Genomic DNA, 24,059 nt, shown 5'->3' with positions numbered 1-24,059 from the left:
GAGGTAAAAAAGATGAGAGGGGTAAGAGAGGTAAGAGCACAAGGCCCTTGTTCCAATCCATTCCATCTCCTTTTGTGTTGAATATTCTAATTTACAGTGACCAACCGGCGCCAGATACAAACCCTACAGACTTTGCCTGCAGCCCATGAGAACTGCTCTATCCCCACATCATCCTGTATTCTATATTCTATATTCTATATCCTACATTCTATATTCTATGTTCTATGTTCTATATTCTATTTTCATCCTATATTCTATATTCTATATTCTATATTTTATGTTCTATATTCTATATTCTATGTTCTATATTCTGTATTCCATATTCTATATTGTATATTCTATATCCTATATTCTATATCCTGTATTCTATATCCTATATCCTATATTCTATATTCTATATTCATCCTGTATCCTAAACTCTAAAGAGACTTTTCTCATCCACCTTTTCCCTGATGCCTTGGCAGGGTGGAGAGGGGCTGCACCCTTGGGGCCTTTTGTTTTCTGTCCTTCCACCCATCTCCAGCTCATCCCCGTCTTCCTGCCTGCCATGGTCACATCTCAGAGCTGGATTTCATTTCTATTTCACTCACAGCTTTTACGTCTCTGTAGATATTTTGGAATTAGGTTTAAACTACCCATCCTGGGTACCCACACCAAGGCCAACTGTGAAGTCTGTGGCGCAGCTAAAAATTAGATGTTCAGGTGTTAATGGGAGACAGTGGATTTTCCAGGAGTTAATAGGTGCAGTTATTGGTGTGAACCCTTTAGCCACCTTAAGAAACAAGTGAAACAATATCTATTTACATTCTTTCTGTGCTGTGTGCCAATGGAAATGCGTCTGTATTTATAAACTGTCTAGAAGAGTCTATAACCTGCCATTTTAGATGAAATAAACGGATTTTGTAGAATTAACCACAGTGGTCGTATCTACATCTGTCTCAGTCCAACCCTCTCTTATTATTGATATCCCTGGCTTCTCATCTCCACTATTTCTTATCAGACAATCAGATCTATAAGTCTTTCCTGTCCCATCTTTCCCAGCACAGCTCCTGCAGCCTGAGAGGAGAACCAGGAGGAGAAACCTCTCCTTGGAGACCAGGGAGGGATTGGGGAAAAGCTCGACCTTGGGAGAACAACACCTTGGAGTGTTGTCTGAAAAGGAATCGGGGATTTGTTTGCTCTTATGCAAATGCAATCATCCTCCAGGCTGAGACAGGAAATGCGCCGGGTGTGTTACAGGGGATGGACTGCATTTCATAATTCCTGCTGGAATAAAATATAAATAAAATAATGAACGAGCACCGGTCCAGAGAAAACTAGGCTTGCATTGCAGGTTGAGTGTCTCCAGCTAGAGAATAATGGAAACCAACACCTGAAAGAAGTTCCTGGCCCTGGAGATGGGCCATTGATGACGATTAATCAAAGGATGAGCTGAACCAAATAAGACTCAACAACTCGACCCATCCAATGCAGCCTTCTCAGAAAAAAATAATAACTCACCGACTCTGCCCAGAAACCTATTCAGAAGGGGGACTGTCTCAAAAGAAAAACTGCAGAATACATCTTGAGTTTTTCTTCTTCTTCTAGGGGTTGAGGGAGCTGGGGAAGGGTCTGGAGCCCCAGGAGGGGCTGAGGGAGCTGGGGAAGGGTCTGGAGCCCCAGGAGGGGCTGAGGGAGCTGGGGAAGGGTCTGGAGCCCCAGGAGGGGCTGAGGGAGCTGGGGAAGGGTCTGGAGCCCCAGGAGGGGCTGAGGGAGCTGGGGAAGGGTCTGGAGCCCCAGGAGGGGCTGAGGGAGCTGGGGAAGGGTCTGGAGCCCCAGGAGGGGCTGAGGGAGCTGGGGAAGGGTCTGGAGCCCCAGGAGGGGCTGAGGGAGCTGGGGAAGGGGCTCAGCCTGGAGAAAAGGAGGCTCAGGGGGGACCTTGTGGCTCTGCACAAGTCCCTGACAGGAGGGCACAGCCGGGGGGGATTTGGGATCTGCTCCCAGGGAACAGGGACAGGAGGAGAGGGAACGGCCTCAGGCTGGGCCAGGGGAGGCTCAGGGTGGATTTTGGGAATATTCTTTCATGGAAAGCGTGTCCAGCCCTGGCACAGCTGGGAGCTGCAGGGACAAGGATTGTGTCAGGAATGTCCCATGAGCATCACCCCAGGAGCAATTCCAGCTCCAGGAATCCCAGGGCACAGAGCTCTGGCTCAGCCCCTCCCAGGGCTGGGACAGGATCTCACTTTTGTGAATCCTCTGTCAGGGAAAGCTCAGCACTACCCAGACAAATCCCCCTGAACATCCTCGGGGAAGGACAAGGACTATTGCAGGAGCTGTCCAAGGTCTGGCTCTGCCCCCTGGAAAAGCCAGAGCTGTGAGGATAAAGCTGGGAAGTGCCAGGTGCTTTACAGAGGGGCTTTATCATCCTCTGGGATGGGAGTGCTGGCACACAGATCCTGGAGATGAGCCCCACAAGAGTGATGGGGTTGATAACCGAGGGCTGTTATCAGGGCCTGTCCATCAGCATTCACACAGGGCTGCTGCAAAACAAAATGCTGATTTGTCCTTATTTCAAATTTAAATGAATAAAAAAGCGTTTTCTGAGTCTCCAAATGGGAAAACAGGGGGGTAAAATGTGATTGCTGGAGCTGCCGAGGCAAAAATCAGCTGTTTGTTGTGCTGGAATCTGAAAGCTTAGTATTTTAAACACTCGAGATCTGCCACCAGCAATGTTTTAAAGTGAAATATTATCCCAGCCCGCATTTGTGCCTGCACAGAAAATGAGACAGAAGCATTTCTTGTTTCAAGTCATGAACACGCCAGTTGGGATGTGCCCTGTGTCTAATGCAAAACCCATCCTGATGCTGATTTCCAATGAGGTAAAATATAAAATATGATATTTACAGGCTGAAAAGAAAAAAGAGGCAGGCAATGAACACCTGGTAACCATGGCCACCAGCTGGGCCAGTCTGAATTGTGGGGATCTTTTCCTGGGAATTTGGGTTCACTGAGTGTAGGAACCCTGGCCAAGGAGGAAGAAGGAGACAGAATTTCCCTCCCTGCCCTCCACAGTCAGAGTCACCTTTCCCATTCCCCGACAAATAACTCATGCTAAACACTGTAAACAGCCACAGACTCATTCCAGGCTGCTAAAAATACACCCAGATTTTAAAGTCAGATCATTGTTGCTGGTGAGGGTGGTGGGGCTGCCAGCCCCAGAGGGCAATGGGGATTGGGGCTGGGATTGAGGCTCAGAGGGGAAAAGGGGGTGAAGGGTCTCAATAACCCTCTGGAACAGAGAATTTCCCAAACCAGCAACTGCTCAAGGGCACTGAGGGGTTCCTCACTCAGTGGTGCCTAAAAATCCCTGCAGCTCCTGGTGCCTCTGTGGGATCTCACTGTGGTTCCTGCTCAGTCCTGGAGAGGAGAAGCTCCAGGGAGAGCTCAGAGCCCCTGGCAGGGCCTAAAGGGGCTCCAGGAGAGCTGGAGAGGGACTGGGGACAAGGGATGGAGGGACAGGACACAGGGAATGGATCCCAGTGCAGAGGGCAGGGCTGGGTGGGAGATTGGGCAGGAATTCCTGGTTGGGCTGGAATTCCCAGATTTGCTGTGGCTGCCCCTGGATCCCTGGCAGTGCCCAAGGCCAGGTTGGACATTGGGGTTGGAGCAGTCTGGGACAGTGGGAGGTGTCCCTGGGACAGTGGGAGGTGTCCCTGCCAGGGCAGGGGTGACACTGGGTGATCTCTACAGCCCCTCCCAAGCCAAACCAGTCCAGGATCCTGTGGGTGTCCCTGGGTATCTCAGGATCAGGGCAGTGGAGCTGCTGTGGCAGTGCAGGACCAGCTTTAGTGTCAGCCTCTATCCTCACTCCCATTCCCATTCCCATTCCCACTCCCACTCCCATTCCCACTTCCACTCCCATTCTCATTCCTACTCCCATTCCCATTCCTATTCCTATTCCCATCTCCATTCCCATTCCCATTCTCATTACCATTCTCACTCCCACTCCCATTCCCATTCTCATTCCTATTCCCACTCCCTTTCCCACTCCCATTCTCATTCCTACTCTCATTCCCATCCCTATTCCCATTCCCATTCCCATTCCCATTCCTACTCGCACTTCCATTCCCACTTCCACTCCTATTCTCATTCCTATTCCCATTCTCATTCTCATTTCCACTCCCTTTCCCACTCCCATCCCCATTCTCATTCCTACTCCCACTCCCACTCCCATTCCTACTCCCACTCCCATTCCCATTCCCACTCCCACTCCCATTCCCACACCCATTCCCATTCTCATTCCCACTCCCACTCCCACTCCCCACCCCAGTCCTGCAGTCTGTGGCCAGTTCCCGTCTCCATCCCACACCAGCAGGTCTGGGAAGGCTCCTCAGGGAAGGAGGACCAGGCAGAGCCAAGCACTGAGTGTCTCCATGAGGGACATCCCCACACCAAGGGATGGGAAAACTTTGGATCCACCTGCCAGAGCTCCAGCTGGATAAATTCCCCACTCCCACAGGGGATGAGCAGCAAAGCCAGGGAGGGAAAAACTCATCTCAGGCTCCTGTGAAAGCCAAGAGCTGCTCATCCTGGCAGCCTGCAATAACTGCCTCACTGACAATGTGCCTCTCATTTGTAAGTGTCACATCAGAGACAAGGGAAAGCGTTTTAATGTGACAGAAAAATTTGACTTGGGAGCTAATTACTTTAATTCGAGAGAGTTTTCGGCTCATCTGCATACTTGACAATTATTTACAGCTTACATTGGTAATTAGAGGTTGGGTCTCGCGCTGAAATATTGCAAATGGCTCCGGAGACATTTGCTGATCCTCCTAACTTTGAGAGGAAATGAATTTATTAGTAGTTAATATGTAAAATATTTGTACTTCTGACCTTTTGTTAAACATTCTTCCTATATTCTAAATGATTGGTTGTCAGAGCCATTTTTCTCCCGGTGACGTGTGACATTGTAAATAAGCTCTTGAATTAAGCAGCACATTAAATCTCCGTGTTCAGCGGCAACCTTTGATGGTTCTCATATATCAGGAAGACTTTGTTGGTTCTGCTGTGTTGAGGCAATGTCATACAGCAGCGTCAATGATAATTTTTCACACTGAACTTTCCAGTTCCTGCGCGGTTTCCACATCATTCTTGTGCTCCTGACAAAGGATGTGGACTCCAGCAGGTCGGAACGTGATTTCTCTCCTTTTTTTTTTTTTTTTTTTTTTTTGTGTTTGAGGAAGGAAGTTTTTGGCTGGAAGCGCTTTGCAGCAAATCTTCCACTGAGGAAGTGGAATTTCTAAGGTGTGGGGTTTATTTGGATTTCTGCTGATTTTCTTAAGCACTTCTGGTGGGTCCCTCTTAGTCCTATTTCTGCATGGTGCATGTGTTCCTCTCTTTTTATAGGAGCATTAAACCCTCCATAATCCATGGAAACTTATTCCCAAACCGTGCCAATAGCCAAGGAATTAATCATCAACAGTGTTTTGATTAGAAGAAGGTGGGTGGAAGAAATAAACAGCCAAGTCCAGCTGTTTGCTAATTGCAGAAGTTACAGTGACACCTCAAATCATAACGGGCCCAGGCTGGGCCAGGGGAGGCTCAGGGATATCCAGCAGGAATATCCATCCTTCCAGATGGAATCCTCCATGGAGAGGATCCAGGGAAAGTCATCTCTGTAAAGGGGATCCAGGGGAAAGTGACATCCATAAAGGGGATCCAGGGGAAGTCATCTCCATAAAGGGGATCCAGAAAAAGAAAGGGGATCCAGGGAAAAAAACGGGATCCAGGGAAAGCCACCTCCATAAACAGGATCCAGGGAAAAGTGACCTCCATAAAGGGGATCTAGGGGAAAAGTCAGCTCCATAAAGGGATCCAGGGAACAGTCATCTCCATAAAGGGGATCCAGAGAAAAGTCACCTCCATAAAGGGGATCCAGGGAAAAGAAAGGGAATCCAGGGAAAAGTCACCTCCATAAGGGAGATCCAGGGAAATTCATTTCCATAAGGGGGATCCAGGGAACAGTCACCTCCATAAAAGGGATCCAGGGAAAAATCACCTCTGTAAAGGGGATCCAGAGGAAAATTCAGCTCCATAAAGGGGATCCAGGAAAAGTCACCTCCATAAAGGGGATCTGGGGAAAGTCATCTCCGTAAAGGGGATCCAGGGAAAAGTCCCCTCTGTAAAGGGGATCCAGGGAAAAGTGACCCCCATACCCATCCAGGGTTCCAGGGAGAAGTCAGCTCCCTAAAGGGGTTCCAGGGAAAAGCCACCTGCATAAACGGGATCCAGGGGAAAATTCACCTCCATAAAGGGGATCTAGGCTCACCGACACCTGAAACCCCCCAGCCCCATTTCTGCAGACCCCCAGCCTTTCTGTGCTGGGCAGGGGAGAACAGAGCAGGTTTCCTTGTCCCTTCCCCGTGAGCAGCCGAGGCAGTGGCCACCCTTCCTTCCCCTGCAGTAAGAGCTGAGCCCGTTCATGAGGGATGATTGCAATTTCCACGGGGCTGTGTGTGCAGGGGACAAACATAACTCATCACGGCCTGAGCTATTTGCTCTTCAGATCCCACAGCGTTTGTCTCCCAGCCCTGACGTGACATTAACTATTCATGGAGCTCCAGAGCGTTCAAACGCTGCCCGAGTTGAAATTGTTGCTACTTTTCAACTTGATGGAGATCTTCCCCCAGGCAGAGCCGGCTGCAGCCAGGCCGTGCACGCACTGTCAGGGTTGTGGGAATGTCCATCCACCCCCTGGGCTCCTCCTCCGTGTGGGGCACATTTAATGCCTGGACATTTCACTGATTTGTCACTCTGAATGCTGCCTTTGTCACCTGCAGTGGTGGCTGCCTGGGGAGGGATCCACCTCCTATCCCTGACCCCTCTGGGGGATCCATCTTCCATCCCTGACCCCACTAAGGGATCCATCTCCCATCCCTGACCTCTCTGGGGGATCCATCTCCCACCCCTGGCCCCACTGGGGGATCCATCTCCCATCCCTGACCCCTCTGGGGGATCCATCTCCCATCCCTGACCCCTCTGGGGGATCCATCTCCCACCCCTGACCCCTCTGGGGGATCCATCTCCCATCCCTGACCCCTCTGGGGGATCCATCTCCCATCCCTGACCCTGTGAGGGATTGTTCTCCCATCCCTGACCCCACTGGGGGATCCATCTCCCACCCCTGACCCCAGTGAGGGATCCATTCCCTGGAATAGAATTCCCAGATTTGCTGTGGCTGCCCCTGGATCCCTGGCACTGCCCAAGGTTGGACATTGGGGTTGGGGCACCCTGGGACAGTGAGAGATGTCCCTGCCATGGCTGGGGTGGCACTGGAGGGGATTTATTTAGGGTCTCTCCCATCCCAACCCAGTCTGTTATTCTGTGGTTCCATTTGCCTTCAATCCCTATTCCCTGGGATGAATTATTTGGGATTATTTCAGCAGCAGGAGCTGATTTGCCATCGGGAGGACTCTGAGCTCTTGCTGTGGGTGAGGAGGGAATGATCCCCCCACTCCCAGAGCCGTTTGGGGCTGGATTTCTGCCGGGGGTCCCTTTGCAGAGCCCCTCACCCTCCCTGCCTGGGGCTGCTCTGCAGCTTCTCCTGCTGCTGGAGGATTTTGCATCAGGGAGCTTTTCATGCCCCAGCCTTCCCCACTCGCTTTTCAGCTCAATCCTGAGGATTTTGGAGACATTATGGCTCAGCTTTGCATATGTTATTAAACAGAAGAGAGGAAAAAAAAACCCCAATGGCTGAGGTTTTTCAGAGCTGACTGGGAGTTCTCAGGCGTGCAGGTTCTGTTCAGAGTCATGGCTTTGAAAATCTCTATCAATTAGTACAGAATGTTGGTGCTTCTGGGACAGAGATGGATGCCTTAAAACTGACTCTGATATCCTTATAAGACACACTCTGCCTCAAAACCAATCTTTTTTTTGCCTGATTTGTACCTTTTATAACCCCTAAATACTCAAATCCTTCAGGTTTCTCCCAGCCCTGGTTGGGAATTGGGCAGTGATAATCTGCACTGAGCAGGGTGGGATTTCCAGTTCTCGGTAAAACGCGGCTCCTTCTGTTGGGTTTGGGCTTGTGGGTCCCTCCAGCTCAGGATGTTCTGTGATTCTGGGAAATCTGAGCACCAAATGGGGCCGTGCAGGGCGGGAGGGATTTGGGTTTGGGATCCTCACACCCAGCGGGTCGGGCGTTGCTCACTCCTACAACATCTCCCTGATATTTCATTTTTCCCAACACCACCACATTCATCAGCCACACAAAAACGGGGCAAGATTCGAGTCTAAAGGATGATGTACAGAGCCAAATTTCAGAGCTCTTTGCTTTGACAGTTCATTCAAATGGCTCCCTGTTTCCTGACTGGAAAATGCTCAACCCCGTTTGTTGCAGAGAACTCCCTCCAGTGTCACCAGTGTCACCCAGCATCACTCAGTGTCACCCAGTGTCACCCAGCGTCACCAGTGTCACCCAGCATCACTCAGTGTCCCCCGGTGTCAACAGTGTTACCCAGCATCACCCAGTGTCACCCACTGTCACCCAGCATCACCTAGTATCACCCATGTCACCCAGTGTCACCTAGCATCACCTAGTGTCACCAGTGTCACCTGGTGTCACCCGATGTCACACGGTGTCACCAGTGTCATCCAGCATCACCTGGTGTCACCAATGTCACCCGGTGTCACCAGTGTCACCCAGCATCACCCAGCATCACCCAGTGTCACCCAGTGTCACCCAGCGTCACCTAGTATCACCCGTGTCACCCAGTGTCACCAGTGTCACCCATCATCACTCGGTGTCGCCAGTGTCACCCGGTGTCACCCAGTGTCACCCAGCATCACCCAGTGTCACCAGTGTCACCTGGTGTCACCTGATGTCACACGGTGTCACCAGTGTCATCCAGCATCACCCAGTGTCACCAATGTCACCCAGTGTCACCCAGTGTCACCAGTGTCACACGGTGTCACCTGGTGTCACCAGTGTCACCTAGCATCACCCAGTGTCACCCAGCATCACTTGGTGTCACCTGGTGTCACCAGTGTCACCCAGCATCACCCAGTGTCACCAGTGTCACCTGATGTCACCAGTGTCACCTGGTGTCACCCGGTGTCACCCAGCATCACCCAGCGTCACATGGTGTCACCAGTATCACCCAGTGTCACCCAGTGTCATCCGGTGTCACCCGGTGTCACCAGTGTTACCCAGCATCAACCAGTGTCCCCCAGCATCACCCGCTGTCACCCGCTGTAAAATAGATACAGAATATAAATTCACGTATAAAAATTGTCGCATTGAAAGTGTGGACTATTAAAAACTACCAGGAACATCTCTGAGGTTCTCGAACATACAACTGTGGAATTACCACATTTACAACAGAAACAGCAGGACCTGGCTGTAGATGGCCCATCCACCCAGGATGGATGTCTATTTTACATCCACTAAAGAACCTGATATCAATCTCGATGGACAAACTGCACCTGCACCCTGAGAAAGAATCCTGGAGGATTCTCTCACTCACAGGAAACCAAAGCTCAGGAATACATGAATAATTTGGATTTTCATCTGCACTCCAAAGGAGGAGTCCAGGAAGACTTTTGGGACTTCTTTGGTACTTACAGGAAATCCTTTCAAACTGAGCTCAGGAATACAAGAAATACATGAATATTCGGTAGCCTCAGGACAAAAAAACCCATATAAAACTGTACACTAAAAACCCAGCATTTGTGGGCAAATAGCACCATTGATGCTCTCAGCCTGTCCACTCAACATTCAATCAATGTTGTCTGCTTTTATTGTGGCCTTTCAATTTAATTTTAGTAAATCGTTAAATAAATTCTTTTATTTTGACTTGGCTCTTAATAATTTCTAACGCCAGGAGGGCTCGGCGTGGGTGGCAGGGACCAGGCTGCCACTCACCCAACCCAGCTCATCTCCTCGATTTCCTCACTCCAGCAGCTTTTTCTCATGGAAATATCTGACTCAGCAGCTGAAAAAAAATGTTTTGCACGGCTTCCATCTTAATGAAAAGCATCTTTAAAATTTTAATCAGGCGGCTCCGTGCTGTTGTGTGGATTCAGAACTCAGTTCAAATCTGGGCCTCCTGGAAATCCTGAACAGGAGCAGGCGCCAGGGATAAAGGAAGAGTCATTGACTTGTTCAGAGCTGCTGCTTGAACCTGTCACAACCCTGCTCTTGTTGTTAGAAATGCACATTGTACAGTTGGCTTTTCGCAAATATTAAAATGAACGTTATATGGATAATGTAGAAATTTTTACACAATAAATGTGTTTTCTTTTATCACGAAGAGTCTGAGAAATGGGGCAAATGTATATTTTTTTTTGAGTAGTAAAACTTTTTGTAAACCAGTCAAAATTACCAAAAGTCTTAGAAATGTGACAAATATATATTTGATTTTTGAGTTGTAGAACTTTTTGTGAACCAGTCAAACCAGTTGACCAAACTGAATCAAACCCTCACCAGAAGATGGGAGAGGGAATCCTGCCACATCCCTGAATTGATTGGATCGAGACAGCAATGGAAGAAAAGCTACAGGAAGGAATTCATTGATCTCCTGTTACAACCCTGCTCTTGTGTTATAAACACACATTATACAGTTGGCTTTTCGCAAATATTAAAATGAACGTTATATGGATAATGTAGAAATTTTTACTGTATTTTATCACTAAGAGTCTGAGAAACGTGAGGAATGTATATTTTCCTTTTGAGTTGTACAACTTTTTGTAAACCGGTTGAACAAACGGAATCAAACTCCCACCAGAAGATACAGAGAGAGAATGCTCCCACATCCCTGAATTGATTAGATCCAGACAGAGGTGGAAGAAAAGCTACAGGAAGGAATTCATTGATCTCCTGCTATCAGAAAGAACTACCAGGTGCCAACAAGGACTTTATCTAATCAAATGTTAATTTGGTAGAGTGGGGCAAGTTTCTCTAGGGAAGGAGGGGTCAAAAAAAACCCCAAAAAACAAGGGAACATCTGAACTCAAAGGAATATTTGAAAATGCACATGTAAAAGGTTAATCCTTAAAAGCAAGAAATTTGAAGGAGTGGGTGTGTTTTCTGGTGAGGCACCCCAGCTGGAAAAATTTTGCTTTTCTGTCTCCTAATTCCATATTTTTAATTTTTTTTTTAAATTAAACTTATAAATTTTTCTAAGGAAGTGAACCTCGTTTTTCACATCTCGGATGCAGCCCTGGCTCAGGGGTTGTGTCTCTACCTACAAATTCTGGTGCTGTTTTCTTCAACCCAGAGAGCCTTTTGGAAAAGCTCAGCCTTTCATGGGCTACCTGGTGACAGGTTAAAAACTCATCTGGAAAGTTTAAAGAAGGACAAATCCCATCATTAAAATCCACTGTTTTTGTTGAGGGGAAGGAAAAGGGGCAGCTTTGGAACCTCAGGGTCAGAGGAGGGAAATGCTGATCCTGTGTCATCCTGGGGTGTTGTTTCCCCACCCTGGCTGGGAATATTGTTGGCAGCCCCATCGAAATGTCCATGTTGTGCAGATACTCCAAATGCAGCTGGCACGGAACTGAAAATTTCCATTCGCTGCGAAATTCAGACAGGGAAAAGACAAAAAAAGAAAGAAGTGTTGCCTGGAATGAGATGGGGAGCCTGGAAGGAAGCCAACTTTTTTTTTTTTTTTTTTTTTTTTTTTTTTTTTTTCTCCTTTTTTTTTTTTTTTTTTTTTTTCCCACTCAAAACTCAACAGGCCTTTATTTGAATTTCTTTAAAACTGACATATTCATGGAGTTTTCAAACAGGCTTTTTTTTTCTGACAAGTCCCCTAATCCCCCAAGCCTTCCCTCCCTCGACAACCCAGGTTTGTCAGATCCTTCCCTGCCAGCTGTAGCTTTAGGCCCCTCCAAATTCCACACAGGGCTGGGCCCTCCCTGAAATTATGGAAACACAGCTCCATATACATTTTAAATCTCTGCACATGGCCACCCATCTCATCGAGATGGATATATGCATATTTATTCCTGTACAATTCCTGTAGTCAGCCAGTTCTGGCTGATCAAACCTTCACTTAAAACATATCCTTCTGTGATAAATAAAAACACGGACTGCTCTCTTCCTGCTGGTGAATCACATTCTGGAATCTCCTGCTTGTCTCCTCTCAGGCAGAGAGAGCTGGGACTTGTCTCGGGCTCGGGGAAGGTGTAAACAGGTTGTGTGAAGAACGAGGGAACAGCTGGGGCTGGGCCAGGGGAGGTTTGGGTTGGATTTTGGGAAAGGTTTTTCCCCCCAGAGGGTGCTGGGCACTGCACAGATCCCCAGGGAATGGGAACAGCCCCAGAGCTCCAGGAGGGTTTGGGGATGCCCAGGGTGGGATTTTGGGGTGTCTGTGCAGGGAAAGGGTTGGGTCAATGATCTTTGGGTCCCTCCCAGCTCAGGATATTCCCTAATTCCATTAATATTTGTGTTTCAAACTCCATTAACTGCAGGAAGCCAGAGCTGTACTGGGAGGAGCCCTCCCCATGTTCCCACACTGGAGTTCCTACACACAACACACACCTGATCCCATCTGCAAAATCCTAAATTGATCTGGACACTGATAACCCCCCCAGCACCAAGGACAGCGACCCTGGAGGATGAGAACCTCCCTGCAGGGTGAGTGAGCACCCCCAGAGATGGGGAGGAACCTCGGGGGCTCATCTCAGGCACGAGAAACCAGCAACAACATCTGAGTCTGAGCATCTCTGCCCCTTCCACATCCTCCAGGCTCCCCACAGCCCCCAGAAGCCAATTCACACCTGGCCCTGCTCTGCTCTCCCGGCATCTCTTGCTCCTCGGCTGAAACGTGCAATTCCAGCCCAACCGATCGATGTGTGAGATGGTAAAATATTCAGGATTCTCGGAGCTGCCTCTTCTCCTAAGTGGGCTTCTCATATTGGTGGGAAAACTCATTAATATTGAAATCCCCTGCTGACAGAAGGCTCGTAGGCAATACAGCATCAGGGAAAAAAATACAAAAACCAACAACATTCTTGTATTTTACATGCCGGCTTAGAGAGTGGGAATCAATGGACTACAAACGACCCAGTTCTAGTCCTATTTTTCAGCTGATAGAAAGGCAGCTCTCTTGATATTAAACAATGCATCTCTCCAGCAAGCAGCGAATAATATGATTTAGTGTGTTCAAACATTGTGCCGGGACGAGGACGCGGCGCCGAATGTCACCGCGCACACCCCGAGACGCGACGCTCGCTCAGCTCAGCTCAGGCAGGGGATGTTTACCCAATTCCACACATCCTCCATCCGAGGAGGTGGTGCCTACAAACACAGGGTTCACCTGTTGGCAGCAGCAGGTGGCTGCAGATTTTTCCCCCCCGGGGTGTAATTCCCAGGGAAAGGCGGAATTGCAGGTGCAGGTGCAGGGAGGTGGCTGAATGCAGGAAGCAGCTCTGCCTGGCACGGGGAGCCAAGGCTGGGATTTCACACCTGCCTGGGCTCTGAAATCACCAGCAGCAGTGCCCACCCTGTGCTCTGAACACAAAGCTGATCAACGAGGAGGTTTAATAGATTGATTTTTTTATTATTATTTTTTTTTTTTTTATTTTTGGAGATGTTCGCCTGTTTGATGCCAAAGTACTCACAGCGAGACCTGACAGCCCTCCCTCTGTTTTATATCTGTTAGTTGGGATGGAAGAACCTCTGCTCTTCTGGGACTGGGTACTGCAGGTACCTGACAGCCCTCCCTCTGTTTTATATCTGTTAGTTGGGATGGAAGAGTCTCTGCTCTTCTGGGACTGGGAGGGTCGAGAGGGAATCCTCTGCCTTCCCTCCCAACTGGGATATTTAGGAGGCAACAAAAGTGGCCACCAAGCATCCAAAGCTCTCAGAACAAACACACATCTGCTCCAAACAGGATTTAGAAGTGAAATTTGCAGCGATGCAGGAGCCGTTACCCAAAATCTGGATCACCTTTTCCCTTCCCTTTTAGTATTTCAGGATTTTTTCCATTCTGGCTGGGAACATTGGTGGGTCTGCAATGACCCACGAGCTGTAACCCAAAATCTGGATCACCTGTTCACCCCTTTTAGTGTTTTGGGATTCTTTTCCATCCTGGCTGGGAACATTGGTGGATGTGCAACAACCCAGGAGCTGTTACCCAAAATCTGGATCACCTGTTCACCCTCTTTTAGTATTTCAGGATTTTTTCCATCCTGGCTGGGAACATTTCTGGGTCTGGAACAACCCAGGAGCTGTTACCCAAAATCTGGATCGCCTTTTCCCCTCCCTTTTAGTATTTCAGGATTTTTTCCATCCTGGCTGGGAATATTGCTGGGTCTGCAACGACCCAGGAGCTGTTACCCAAAATCTGGATCACCTTTTCACCCCCCTTTTAGTGTTCTGGAAGGAATCCCAGGAGCAGGGAGGAGGAGGAAGAGCAGGTGCAGCTGATGAAGCCCAGCTGGCTCTGCCCCTTGCCCCAGGATTTGCTGCACCAGAGTCTCCTGGTGCCACACAGAGCCCTCCAGCTGCAGGAACACGGTGCTCTCCTCACCAACAGCCAGAGCTAATGGTGACAAAGAGCCCTGAAAAATCCCGAAATTCAGAGCCCAACCCCGCAGATTCTCCTCACACAAAATCTCTTGATTGATTTAAATGGGATTTGCAACTGCACAAGAGGAGGAGAACTGGAGGGGTTGGCAGGTTTCCCGTGGAACGAGCAGAGCCTGCTCGAAACGAGGTATTATTTGGTATTCTGGCATATTAAATGTGTTAGATGTGCAGAAAGGCAGAGCAGGGAGACGCAGGCGAAGTTCAAGGAGTTGTCCAACCTGCCCAAGTGCTCGTTTAAACACACGCTTTTTGTTCCTGAGGAAATTAAATAACTTAAGGTCCTTCTCTCTCTCTCTCCCTGGCTCCAATTTTTATAAAAGTGCCTCATAAGATGTGAAATCATTAATTAAAGAAGATTCCTCAATTATTCTCTCTGACCTGTCACAGTTACTTGTTTAGTCAGCGTTAAGAATTCAACAACATCTTCAAAGGCTTTTCAAGACACCACCTGTGAACTAATTATGCTGGAGGAGGAGAGATTTGTAAGGAGCTCCTGGCGCTGGCTGACAACACAGATACCAAACCCTGGCCCCAGTTCTGGAACTTTCTGCAGCTAATTCTACACGCTTGAAGTGCTGTCGCTTCAAATCGGGAGAGCAAATCCCCAAATGGAGGAAAAGGGGGAGAGAATTTGTGCAGAGAAAACGCACAAATGTGTCACCGGGACTCTCAAACACGCAGGAATTAAAAATGTCTGAAATGTTTTGTGTTTCCCTGGTGGGAACTGGGGAAGGGGGAACCCTGAGAGCTCCCCAGGATTGCTGCAGGTTCCTCAATTTCTGCAGAGGGAAACTTCCAGGCTTGGTGTTTAAGGAAGATCCTGGAGAACTCATGTCGCCCTTGACTTTCTTGCTTTCAAGTGTTGGAACCTTTGCAGCAGCTTTCTCACGCTGCTTCATGTAAACAATATTGTATTCTTAGAATTTATCAGTGTGTTTTGCATAGTTGTTCTCTGAGAGAGAATTTGACTGATGGTCACAGTGACCAATGGGGTCAGGAGGTTGTGATCCTGGCCCTCTGTACAAAATAAATGTAAGTGTATATATATATTAAATATATATATATATATATAAAATATATATACTTATATACATAGTATATATATTAAATACATATATTTTATATATATACTTTTATATATTATATATATAAGTATATATATAATATATAAGTATGTAAGTATATATATAAGTATATATATAAGTATATATATTTAGATATATATATAAATATATATATAAGTAAAAAGTATATATAAGTAAAATTAGAGTCAGATAATAAAGAGCCTTCCATGTCTGACTTGCTGCTGCCTGCTGTCCTGTGTGAGAGTCCCCACCACGTCACAACTTGTCACCCCTCTAAGGGCAGGGGTAACAATTGGTGACCCCTTCGTGTCTGGATCAGAAACTCAAGCAGTGATGATGGAACACTGTCCTGTGTTGTGTTGTAGGATGTGCACACAGTATTTATCCCATCCCCATCCCCATGAGCTGCTGGAACCAGGTGGGGCAGTGTTTTCCCAGGCCCCTCCTTTGGGCTCTTCTGCTCATGGCCCATCAATGCCTTGCCCAGGACTCACAGGGAACTCCCTCCAGGAGCTCTCTCTGTTTAATGGGCCATCAAGGAGCCACTGCACGACTCCTCATCCCATTGGGAGATGCTCCCAATGCCCAGGGGGAGGAGCCAAGCATTCCCACCTGGAGAGAATCTGGCATTTGGGACAGGACAAGCAGCCCTGAGCCACTGGATTCCCAGAGGAGCAGAGCTCCCAGACCTTTCTGTGGGATCACTGCTTCAGGAAGAGCCCCTCACCTGGACTGCTCCCCCCACCCTGCTCAGGGTGTGTTCTGACTCTGTCTTTTGTATTTTTGCTTTCAAACCACAACAACACCAAACATCCTCTCTACCATTTCTCAGCTTTTCCAGGAGAGCCTGGGCCTCCAGCTGTGCCTCACCCCCTGCACAGCCCCCCAGCTGGGCACTGACCCACTTTGGGGTGTTCCCACAACCAGCTCAGCACTGAAACCCCACAAATGCCCTGCTGGGTCTGTGTCCTTCCAGCAGCAAACCCTTCTCCGGGGAACACATCCCCTGAACGCTGCACTGGAGTGCTGAAGGGTGGTGGCAATTAGCTAATTAGCTGCAGAGCCTTGATTGAGCAGGAAGGAGTCTGATTTCAGCCTTACACGAGGCTGAAATGAATTCCTACAGATGATCCACGGTTTGGGTTCCTGCGGGAGGGAGCTGGGGCAGGCAGAGCCAGAGGACTCTTGGCCAAAACCTCCTGGGGCGACTTCAAACAAAATCAGAAATGTTGGGCTTGGAAAGAGTCAATTTTAAAGTCCCTTCCAGCCCAAATCATTCTGTGATTTATGATAAATCTAATTTTACTGTCATAACCCAGGTTTTGTGGCACCATCTCCCCAGCCCAACCCACTGCAGCACACGAGGGACTCAGCTCCCGACACTCTGGGAAGTTTTTCATTGCCTCTGCAGCTGAATAACTTGGTAACAATAGTGCTGGCATTATCCAGCTATTTACCAGGCTAAAATTAGCCAAGTAGAGGGACTATTGCAGTGTTATTTAATCATGGAAGGCAAACAGAAGAGCTCAGTGCAATGTCACCGCTGGTACCAGGGCTCGTTTCCAGGAGGAAAGACTCAATAATAAATTTGCAACCATTTTGAGAGCTGTCTTTAAAGCCTCCTCCCCTTTTCTGTTGTCTTTCCAGCAGAACAGATGTTGGTTTTCAACTGCAGACTGAGCTCAGAGTACTTTCCTTGCTAATTTAAAGCTGGATTTGCTCACGTAGTTTCATAACTATTGCAACTTTAATGATTCCCAAATTCTTCTTCTACTGTACTCAGAGGTTTTCACATTCTCAATTTCATGTTTGGGAAAAAGACCTCTCTGTTTATCTTTCAGAATTAAGAGAGGGATCATTACTAAGAACTCTGTTCCTTTCCACTCCCCCATCTCCATCCTGCTCCCAAAAATACACACAATTCTGCTCCTTTGGTGCAAACTTCTGCAGGCAGGAATTCAGACACATCTCAGAGCTTGTGTTACTTGAACAGCAGATTTGGGGAGTGAGGAACGAGGGTGACGCTGCTGGAGCACTCACTGATGGAGATTAGAGCCAGAAATGTGACTGCAGCTCCTTCCAGCTGCAGCCACAGCATTTATCCCTCTTTCCCAGAGGAGCAGAACTCCCAGACCTTTCTGTGGGATCACTGCTTCAGGAAGAGCCCCTCACCTGGACTGCTCCCCCCACCCTGCTCAGGGTGTGTTCTGACTCTGGCAGTGCTCCTTTGTGTTATTGCATTGATTTTATTTTTACCTTTTTACCTTTCTTCCTATTAAATTGTATCTCTGACTTGGAGCCTCTCACTCGTCTTTCTTTTCAAACCACAACAACATTTTTAAACCCTCCAACCAAACAGCCACAACCACAACGACACCAGCGAGGATTCAGGTCAGGCTGGGGTGGATCCAGAGCAGGGAATTTCTCACAGGGAGCAGCGCCCTGAGCTCCCCACCGGGACAGGGATGGGGATGCAGGAGAGGCTGCTCAAAACAGGGGGGAAAAAAGAGGACAAAGACACAAAGCCTGGAGGGAAAACACAACAATGGGAGCACAAAGACAAGAGAGGACAGTCCAGCACTACCACGACACAGCTGCCAGCCCGGGCCAGCACTGATGGCAATGAGGCCCTGCAGGCACCGACCCTCCTGCGGGGGGATACTGACCTGGGCTGGAGACACCACTAGAGGTAGTAGGCTCAATAATTTCTACAAAAAGGGAAAAAAAAAAAAAAATAAAAGGAAAAAAAAAAAAAAAAAAGGGAGAAAAAAAAAAGAGAACATTCGGGAGTTAATCACACATGGAAGACAAGTACAGAATGAGACAGCAAACAGTCATGCAAAGACACAGCACAGTTTAATCTCCAGTGGGGCTGGGACAGAGCTCTGAGCTCTTTATCTGAGTTTTGGGCACAACATCAGCACCATCACAACTCCCATCAGGCCCAGCTCTCTGCCCCTGGAGCCCCCCAGCTCCTGAGCATCTCTCCAGGGACCACCAAAACCTGGCTGGGAGAAGGGCTTTGTTCACTTCACTGAAGGCAATTTCCTCCCATGAATATCAGTCAAGGTAACAGTTTTGAACAAAGAACGTTTCGAGGCGATGGCTTTGTGCTTGGGTGAACTTTTAAGAAGGCACATCTTTTTAATTATTGAAGCCTTTTCCAGAAGAAAACATTTGCTCAGAAACATCAAACCCATTTGGAAGTTGTTTACTTCCCCCAGGGCAACCAATACAAACAGGCGAAGTTAAGAGAAGACACAGTTCTCCTGCATCCAGCCTAATGAAACAATCACCTGTGGCTTTTCATTATAATTTGACTTTAGAATTCATTATTCCGGGCCTTTTTATTAGCTCTGAATAGTGCTATGCAAAATGAAAATACCGGGCCCAATTAATCTTGCACGGAAGCAAGCTCCCATCTCAATGCAGCAATTCAAAACTCCTCATAAAAAAAAGGTTTAACAAAATTACCAGGCTCAAAAGATCATTGACCATATCTCGGCTATAACAAGAAAATAATGAAAAAAAATGGGGGCGAGCTGACAAGCAGGGATGTGCAGGGAATGGCTGAGCACACACACACCAGCTCCTGGGCAATTTTGAGTTGTGTTTTTTTTTTATTTTTCCACCCACAATTGCTTTTCAGGTTAATGCTGTGCAAACACGAGTCCGAGAGAGAAAGAGCAGACAAATATTTCCCCGAAATAAAAAAAAAGTTATGAAAGTTTCTTTTCCCAGCTGCTGAACTCCTGCTAATGCAGACGAATGTTCCCAACCTTAAAAGCAATTATTCAACGCCTTGACAAACACGGCCGTGGCTGCTGGTGAAACCCAAATCACGTTTTGGGAGTAAAAATGGAGTTTGAGCCGCGTTACACTTTTAATTGGCGTTAAAATCCGCCAAGGTGGAGATGCCTTCAGCATAGAAAAGGTTTCAGGTGCTAAGGTTTCCTGACCCTGTGCAGGAGCAGGACCATCCCTGGGTGTCCCACATCCCCTCTCATCACAGCAGTGGAAAGGTGGAGGTGGTGGAGAGCAGCTCTCCATGCAGGACCATCCCAGGGATGTGCAGCTGCCTCCAGTGAGGAAGAGGAAGGACGGGGAGGATCCTCTGGGGGCTGAATTGTGCTTCAAAGCTCTGCTCAACTGGCCAAGGCACAAACGAGGCTTTTCCCCGGAATATTTAACAGATAGATAGGAAAATTGCCCAGAAATGCAGAGACACCACATTGAGTCCAGTGATTGCTTAAGTTTTAAGAAACTGGATTTGTAATATGAGTGTTAAAAAAAGGGAGGAAAGAGCCACAAGGGTGAATTTGGGGGGTTTGGATCTCTCTGTTGAAAACCCCAAATCTGCTTTCCCCAAGGAAAAAAGAAACTCAACATGAGGGCAAAGGAAAACCCAAAATGAGAAAAGGGGAACCCAACACGAGGGAAAAGGGAAACTCAACATAAGGCAAAGGGAAACCAAACGTGAGGGCAAAGGGAAATTCAACATGGGCGAAAAGGGAAACTCAACACAAGGGAAAATGAAACTCAACACAAGGGAAAAGGGAAAATCAACATGGAGGAAAAAGGGAAACTCAACATGAGGGAAAAAGGAAACTCAACATGAGAGCAAAGGGAAATTCAACATGGGGGAAAAAGGGAAACTCAACACCAAAGCAAAGGGAAACTCACCACAGCAAATGCTCCCACCCCAAAATATTCCCCTGGAAAAGGATGTTCTGCCCCTACACAGAACAACCCTGACTTCAGCAGGAAAAACAGGAATTGGGGTCAAACAAAAGACTCAGAAAAAAACAAAAACCTATCAAGATATCCTCGATTTTGTATTTAAATGTCTGTTTTAAGTGTGACAATAATTTGATTTAGTGCTCCTTAACTTCTCCCAAACCTTCACATCCTTGAGCAATTACAGCCTGCCCCTCGTGGATAACTCTCAGCCTGGCTCAAATGTGCAACGATGACAAAAGTTATTTTTCTGACCACCTTAAGTTAACAGCATCTTTTTTCTTGGGAATTTAGCAGTCAATCCTCGTGACTGCGGCTTCTAGCAAAGGAAAAGTTCAGTTCCTCTCGCTGCAGATGAACACCATTCTTCCCAACAATCAGGCAAATTAACGCGCTCAGCCAGTACAATATTTCATTAAAAAGCAAAAAAGTACCCTCCCCAAACCAGCAGGGATTTGTGCTGGGATCGTGTCTCCCCGGGAAACATCGGATCTAGACTTAATTATAGGTGCTTAAGGTAGCATGAAGTCACACATTCCTGGCAGCACGGAGGCTGGAGGCGAGGGCGGTGATTTCGTGTATTATTCTTGCAAAAAAAAAAAAAAAAATCTCATTTTAAAACACATTATTAGATCAAGGCATTGGAGAGACGGATCTATTTCTAGTTTCAAGTTCTGAAACTCTTTGCGGATCTTTATTCATGAAAATGTTCGGGTCTGTAGAGAGAAAACAAAACCAGCTGGTTCTGGAGAGGTGCACCAGGCTGGTTCATTCAAATTAAAATTTATTAATGACTCCTTGGGAACACCGGGAGGCAGGGATGCGTGGGCAAGAGTGGCACTGTGTTCACTGCGCTTTCCTGGGACCCCAATCCTACATTATCAGGACTGCTCAGATTTCCAAGGGCGCTTATAGAGAAAAAAATAAAATAAATCTGCAAGTCTAATGGCAACCCATGACTTCCTGTGCCACCTCGGTGGGGAATTCTCCTTGAGCTTTGTTTCCCAAAGCAGGAGAAGAGCAGGGAGCTCCTGGTGTGGCCCTGCCAGGGCTGGGGCTGTGTGTGCAGACCTCACTCACCTCCTCTGGGCAGCCAGGACAGCCAAACCCAGCTCGTTCATTTAAAGCAGAGCTTTAACTCAGGCTGGGTCCAAAAACATAAAACCAGGAACGTTCTGGGCTTAGGGATCCTGGCACAGCATCCCAAATATACCTGGAAAAATGGGGATTTCTGCCCAGCTCTAAATACACCAATGCCCAACCCCCTGATTGACTTCCTGGCCTGAACATGGAGGGAATTTTCACTCGTATCCAAAATAAACCTGCCCTGGGAACTGCTCTGGCAGAGTTCAAAAACATAAAACCAGGAACGTTCTGGGCTTAGGGATCCTGGCACAACATCCCTGGAAAAGTGGGGATTTCTGCCCAGCTCTAAATACACCAACACCCCAACCCTCTGATTGGCTTCCTGGCCTGAACTTGTCAGAGAGGGAATTTTCACCCGTATCCAAATTAAACCTGCCCTGGTGCACCAGGGAACTGCTCTGGCAGGTGCTGGTGGGGTGTTGGAGTCCAGGACATCCCTTTGGATGAGCTGGGACCCGGGAAAGGGAATTTGAGCCCTGGGCAGGGGGTGTGGAGCTGGTCCAGGGGGTTGGAGGCCTTGGCACAGCCCAGGAAAACACTGGGTTTGATTTTAGCCCATGGGAGAAACTTCCAGCACAAGGAGAGGAATTGCAAATCACCAGGAAGTGAAAACAGTAGTTTAGCACAGTAGAACGTGCAAAATTCAGTAGTTTTGGGGTTCATAGAATAGAGGTAAGTGGGGGACAGGATGGTGGGATTTGGGTGGTGCCTCGTGTCCCTCTCCTTCTCCCCCGCCCTCCATCCCCTGGGGTGGTGATGGCACAGGGCAGTGACAGTGGGTTGGCTCAGAGCAGAAATGACCCTTTTAGTGTGAGCCCTGGGCATTGGTGTGAAATTGTAAATACCCCACCCGTGGTTATCTGTATAAATGTGAGGTGACCCCATCGGGGGCCGTCCCCTCATGGCCCAGCCCTGCCCAGACCTCGGCTGGGAGCGAGAAAACTCTGAGATATCAAATAATAAACACCACGAGAAACCTGAAAACAGAACCTTGAAGACTCTGTTTTTTTTATACCAACGTGACTCGGGGCTTTTAGAGGGCCAAGGACTTTAAACAACTTAAATCTCAGGTGAGAAAACCAACCCGAGAATTGGCGTCCCTGGGTACCTGGACAGTGGGGCAGCCCAGCTCTGCTGGGTGCAGGAATCTCCAGCACCTTGTCATGGGAAGAAGCAAAGCCTGACATTCTCCTCTAAATCAGTGTTAGCTGGGGGTGGTGAGCCAGATCTGAGGCTGGAAATAACCCAGACAAGTCACTGCAGCTGAGTGGGTTTAAATGAAGTGGGAGAATAAACCCCAGGGATTTGTAGCTGCAGCTCTAATCCTCAGAAAGGGAAACCTCTGGGGGATAGAAGCACTAAAGACAGCTGGGCCAGGGAGGTGAGGTTAAATGTCAAGGGCACAGAGATTGTGTCTAGAAATTCCTTTCTGATCCAAGGCAGGAAAGAGCTGGTGGAGAAAACCTCGTATCAAAACGGGGAAAGCGCCCCATGAAAGGCTCCCCAGCACAGGGAGGGAAATTACGGGGAACAAAAGGAATTGGCTGCCAAAAGGTCCTGTCTGGGGAAGCTGCTCAGAAAGGGAACCACCAAAGCAAACCTGAGGGAAGGCACTCCCTGACCCCAGAGAACACAGAATCATTGAGGCTGGGAGAGACCTCCAAGATCATCAAGCCCGAGTTTTAAACAGCACCATGAGCACTAAACCCCACAGTGAAGGAAGAAAAACGAGAGTCCCTCTGCTCACAGAGGAATTCAGCATGGACCCAAACCTATTTTTGTCTCAGTTCTATCAGGAGCTGAAACCCGGGCAATCCTGCATAAAAACATGGAAATGGAAATTGCCAGACCAGAGTTAAAGCAAAATTCAATCAGCTCGGGAGGCTGAGGTCAGAGGGATTTAAATATGTTTGCACATAAAATTGTGAAAACAGCAGTAAATTCCTGGGCAGGGGAGGACAGCGGGGCTGAGAATTACAGACGTGTTTGGGGAGGGCAGGACCCACAGCTGCAGCTGTCTGACATCCAAGGCTCGGGGAAAAATATGAGCTGCAAGCAGCTATTAGAGGATACAGGCAGGTAAAAACAAGCAAGTAAATAAACCCTGACTTTGAGTTTACCAGAGGCCAATTACTTGTGATTATTTGCCCAGCAAATCTCCTTGGATGGGGCTGGGAGGCAGCGATTCCTCAGCCCCTGTTTGCCCGAGCAAAGGGAACAAACTGAGGGCAGATTCCTTCGGAAATCCAGTGGGGATCTGCACCTCCCCAGCCTGGCTGTGCTCCTGCTGCTCCTCCCCGGAGCTCCTGGGACAAACCCCAGCTCCTGGAGGAGGAGACTGGATTAATTTGGGCAGGGATTAACAGAGGGAGGGGTTGGAGCTGACACCAGCGTGCTCCAGGCCCAGACTGTACATGGAACCCTGGATACTGAGAATTTTTAGAATCCCGGCTCTAACAGGAGAAAAAGATAAAAAAACCCACAGCAAAGCCCAGCCTTTCATCCCTGAGAACCACAGA

The 24,059-nt window shown here is 48.1% G+C and overlaps 1 protein-coding gene across 1 annotated transcript in view; it reads right to left on the bottom strand.

The window, feature by feature from the left end:
• Window positions 1-24,059, bottom strand: part of NEGR1 (neuronal growth regulator 1) — a gene marked incomplete at its 5' end in the record, with an annotated part of 154,107 nt that overhangs the window by 8,169 nt on the left and 121,879 nt on the right. The window contains one exon of the mRNA XM_083867346.1: window positions 18,324-18,365. Within this exon, the coding sequence (XP_083723472.1) occupies window positions 18,324-18,365 (42 nt within the window). The remainder of the gene's footprint in view (window positions 1-18,323; window positions 18,366-24,059) is intronic.

Source organism: Zosterops lateralis, assembly GCF_965231275.1.
Source record: "Zosterops lateralis genome assembly, chromosome: 9".
NCBI classification, from domain to species: domain Eukaryota; kingdom Metazoa; phylum Chordata; class Aves; order Passeriformes; family Zosteropidae; genus Zosterops; species Zosterops lateralis.
This window is presented reverse-complemented; position numbering and strand designations above follow the sequence as displayed.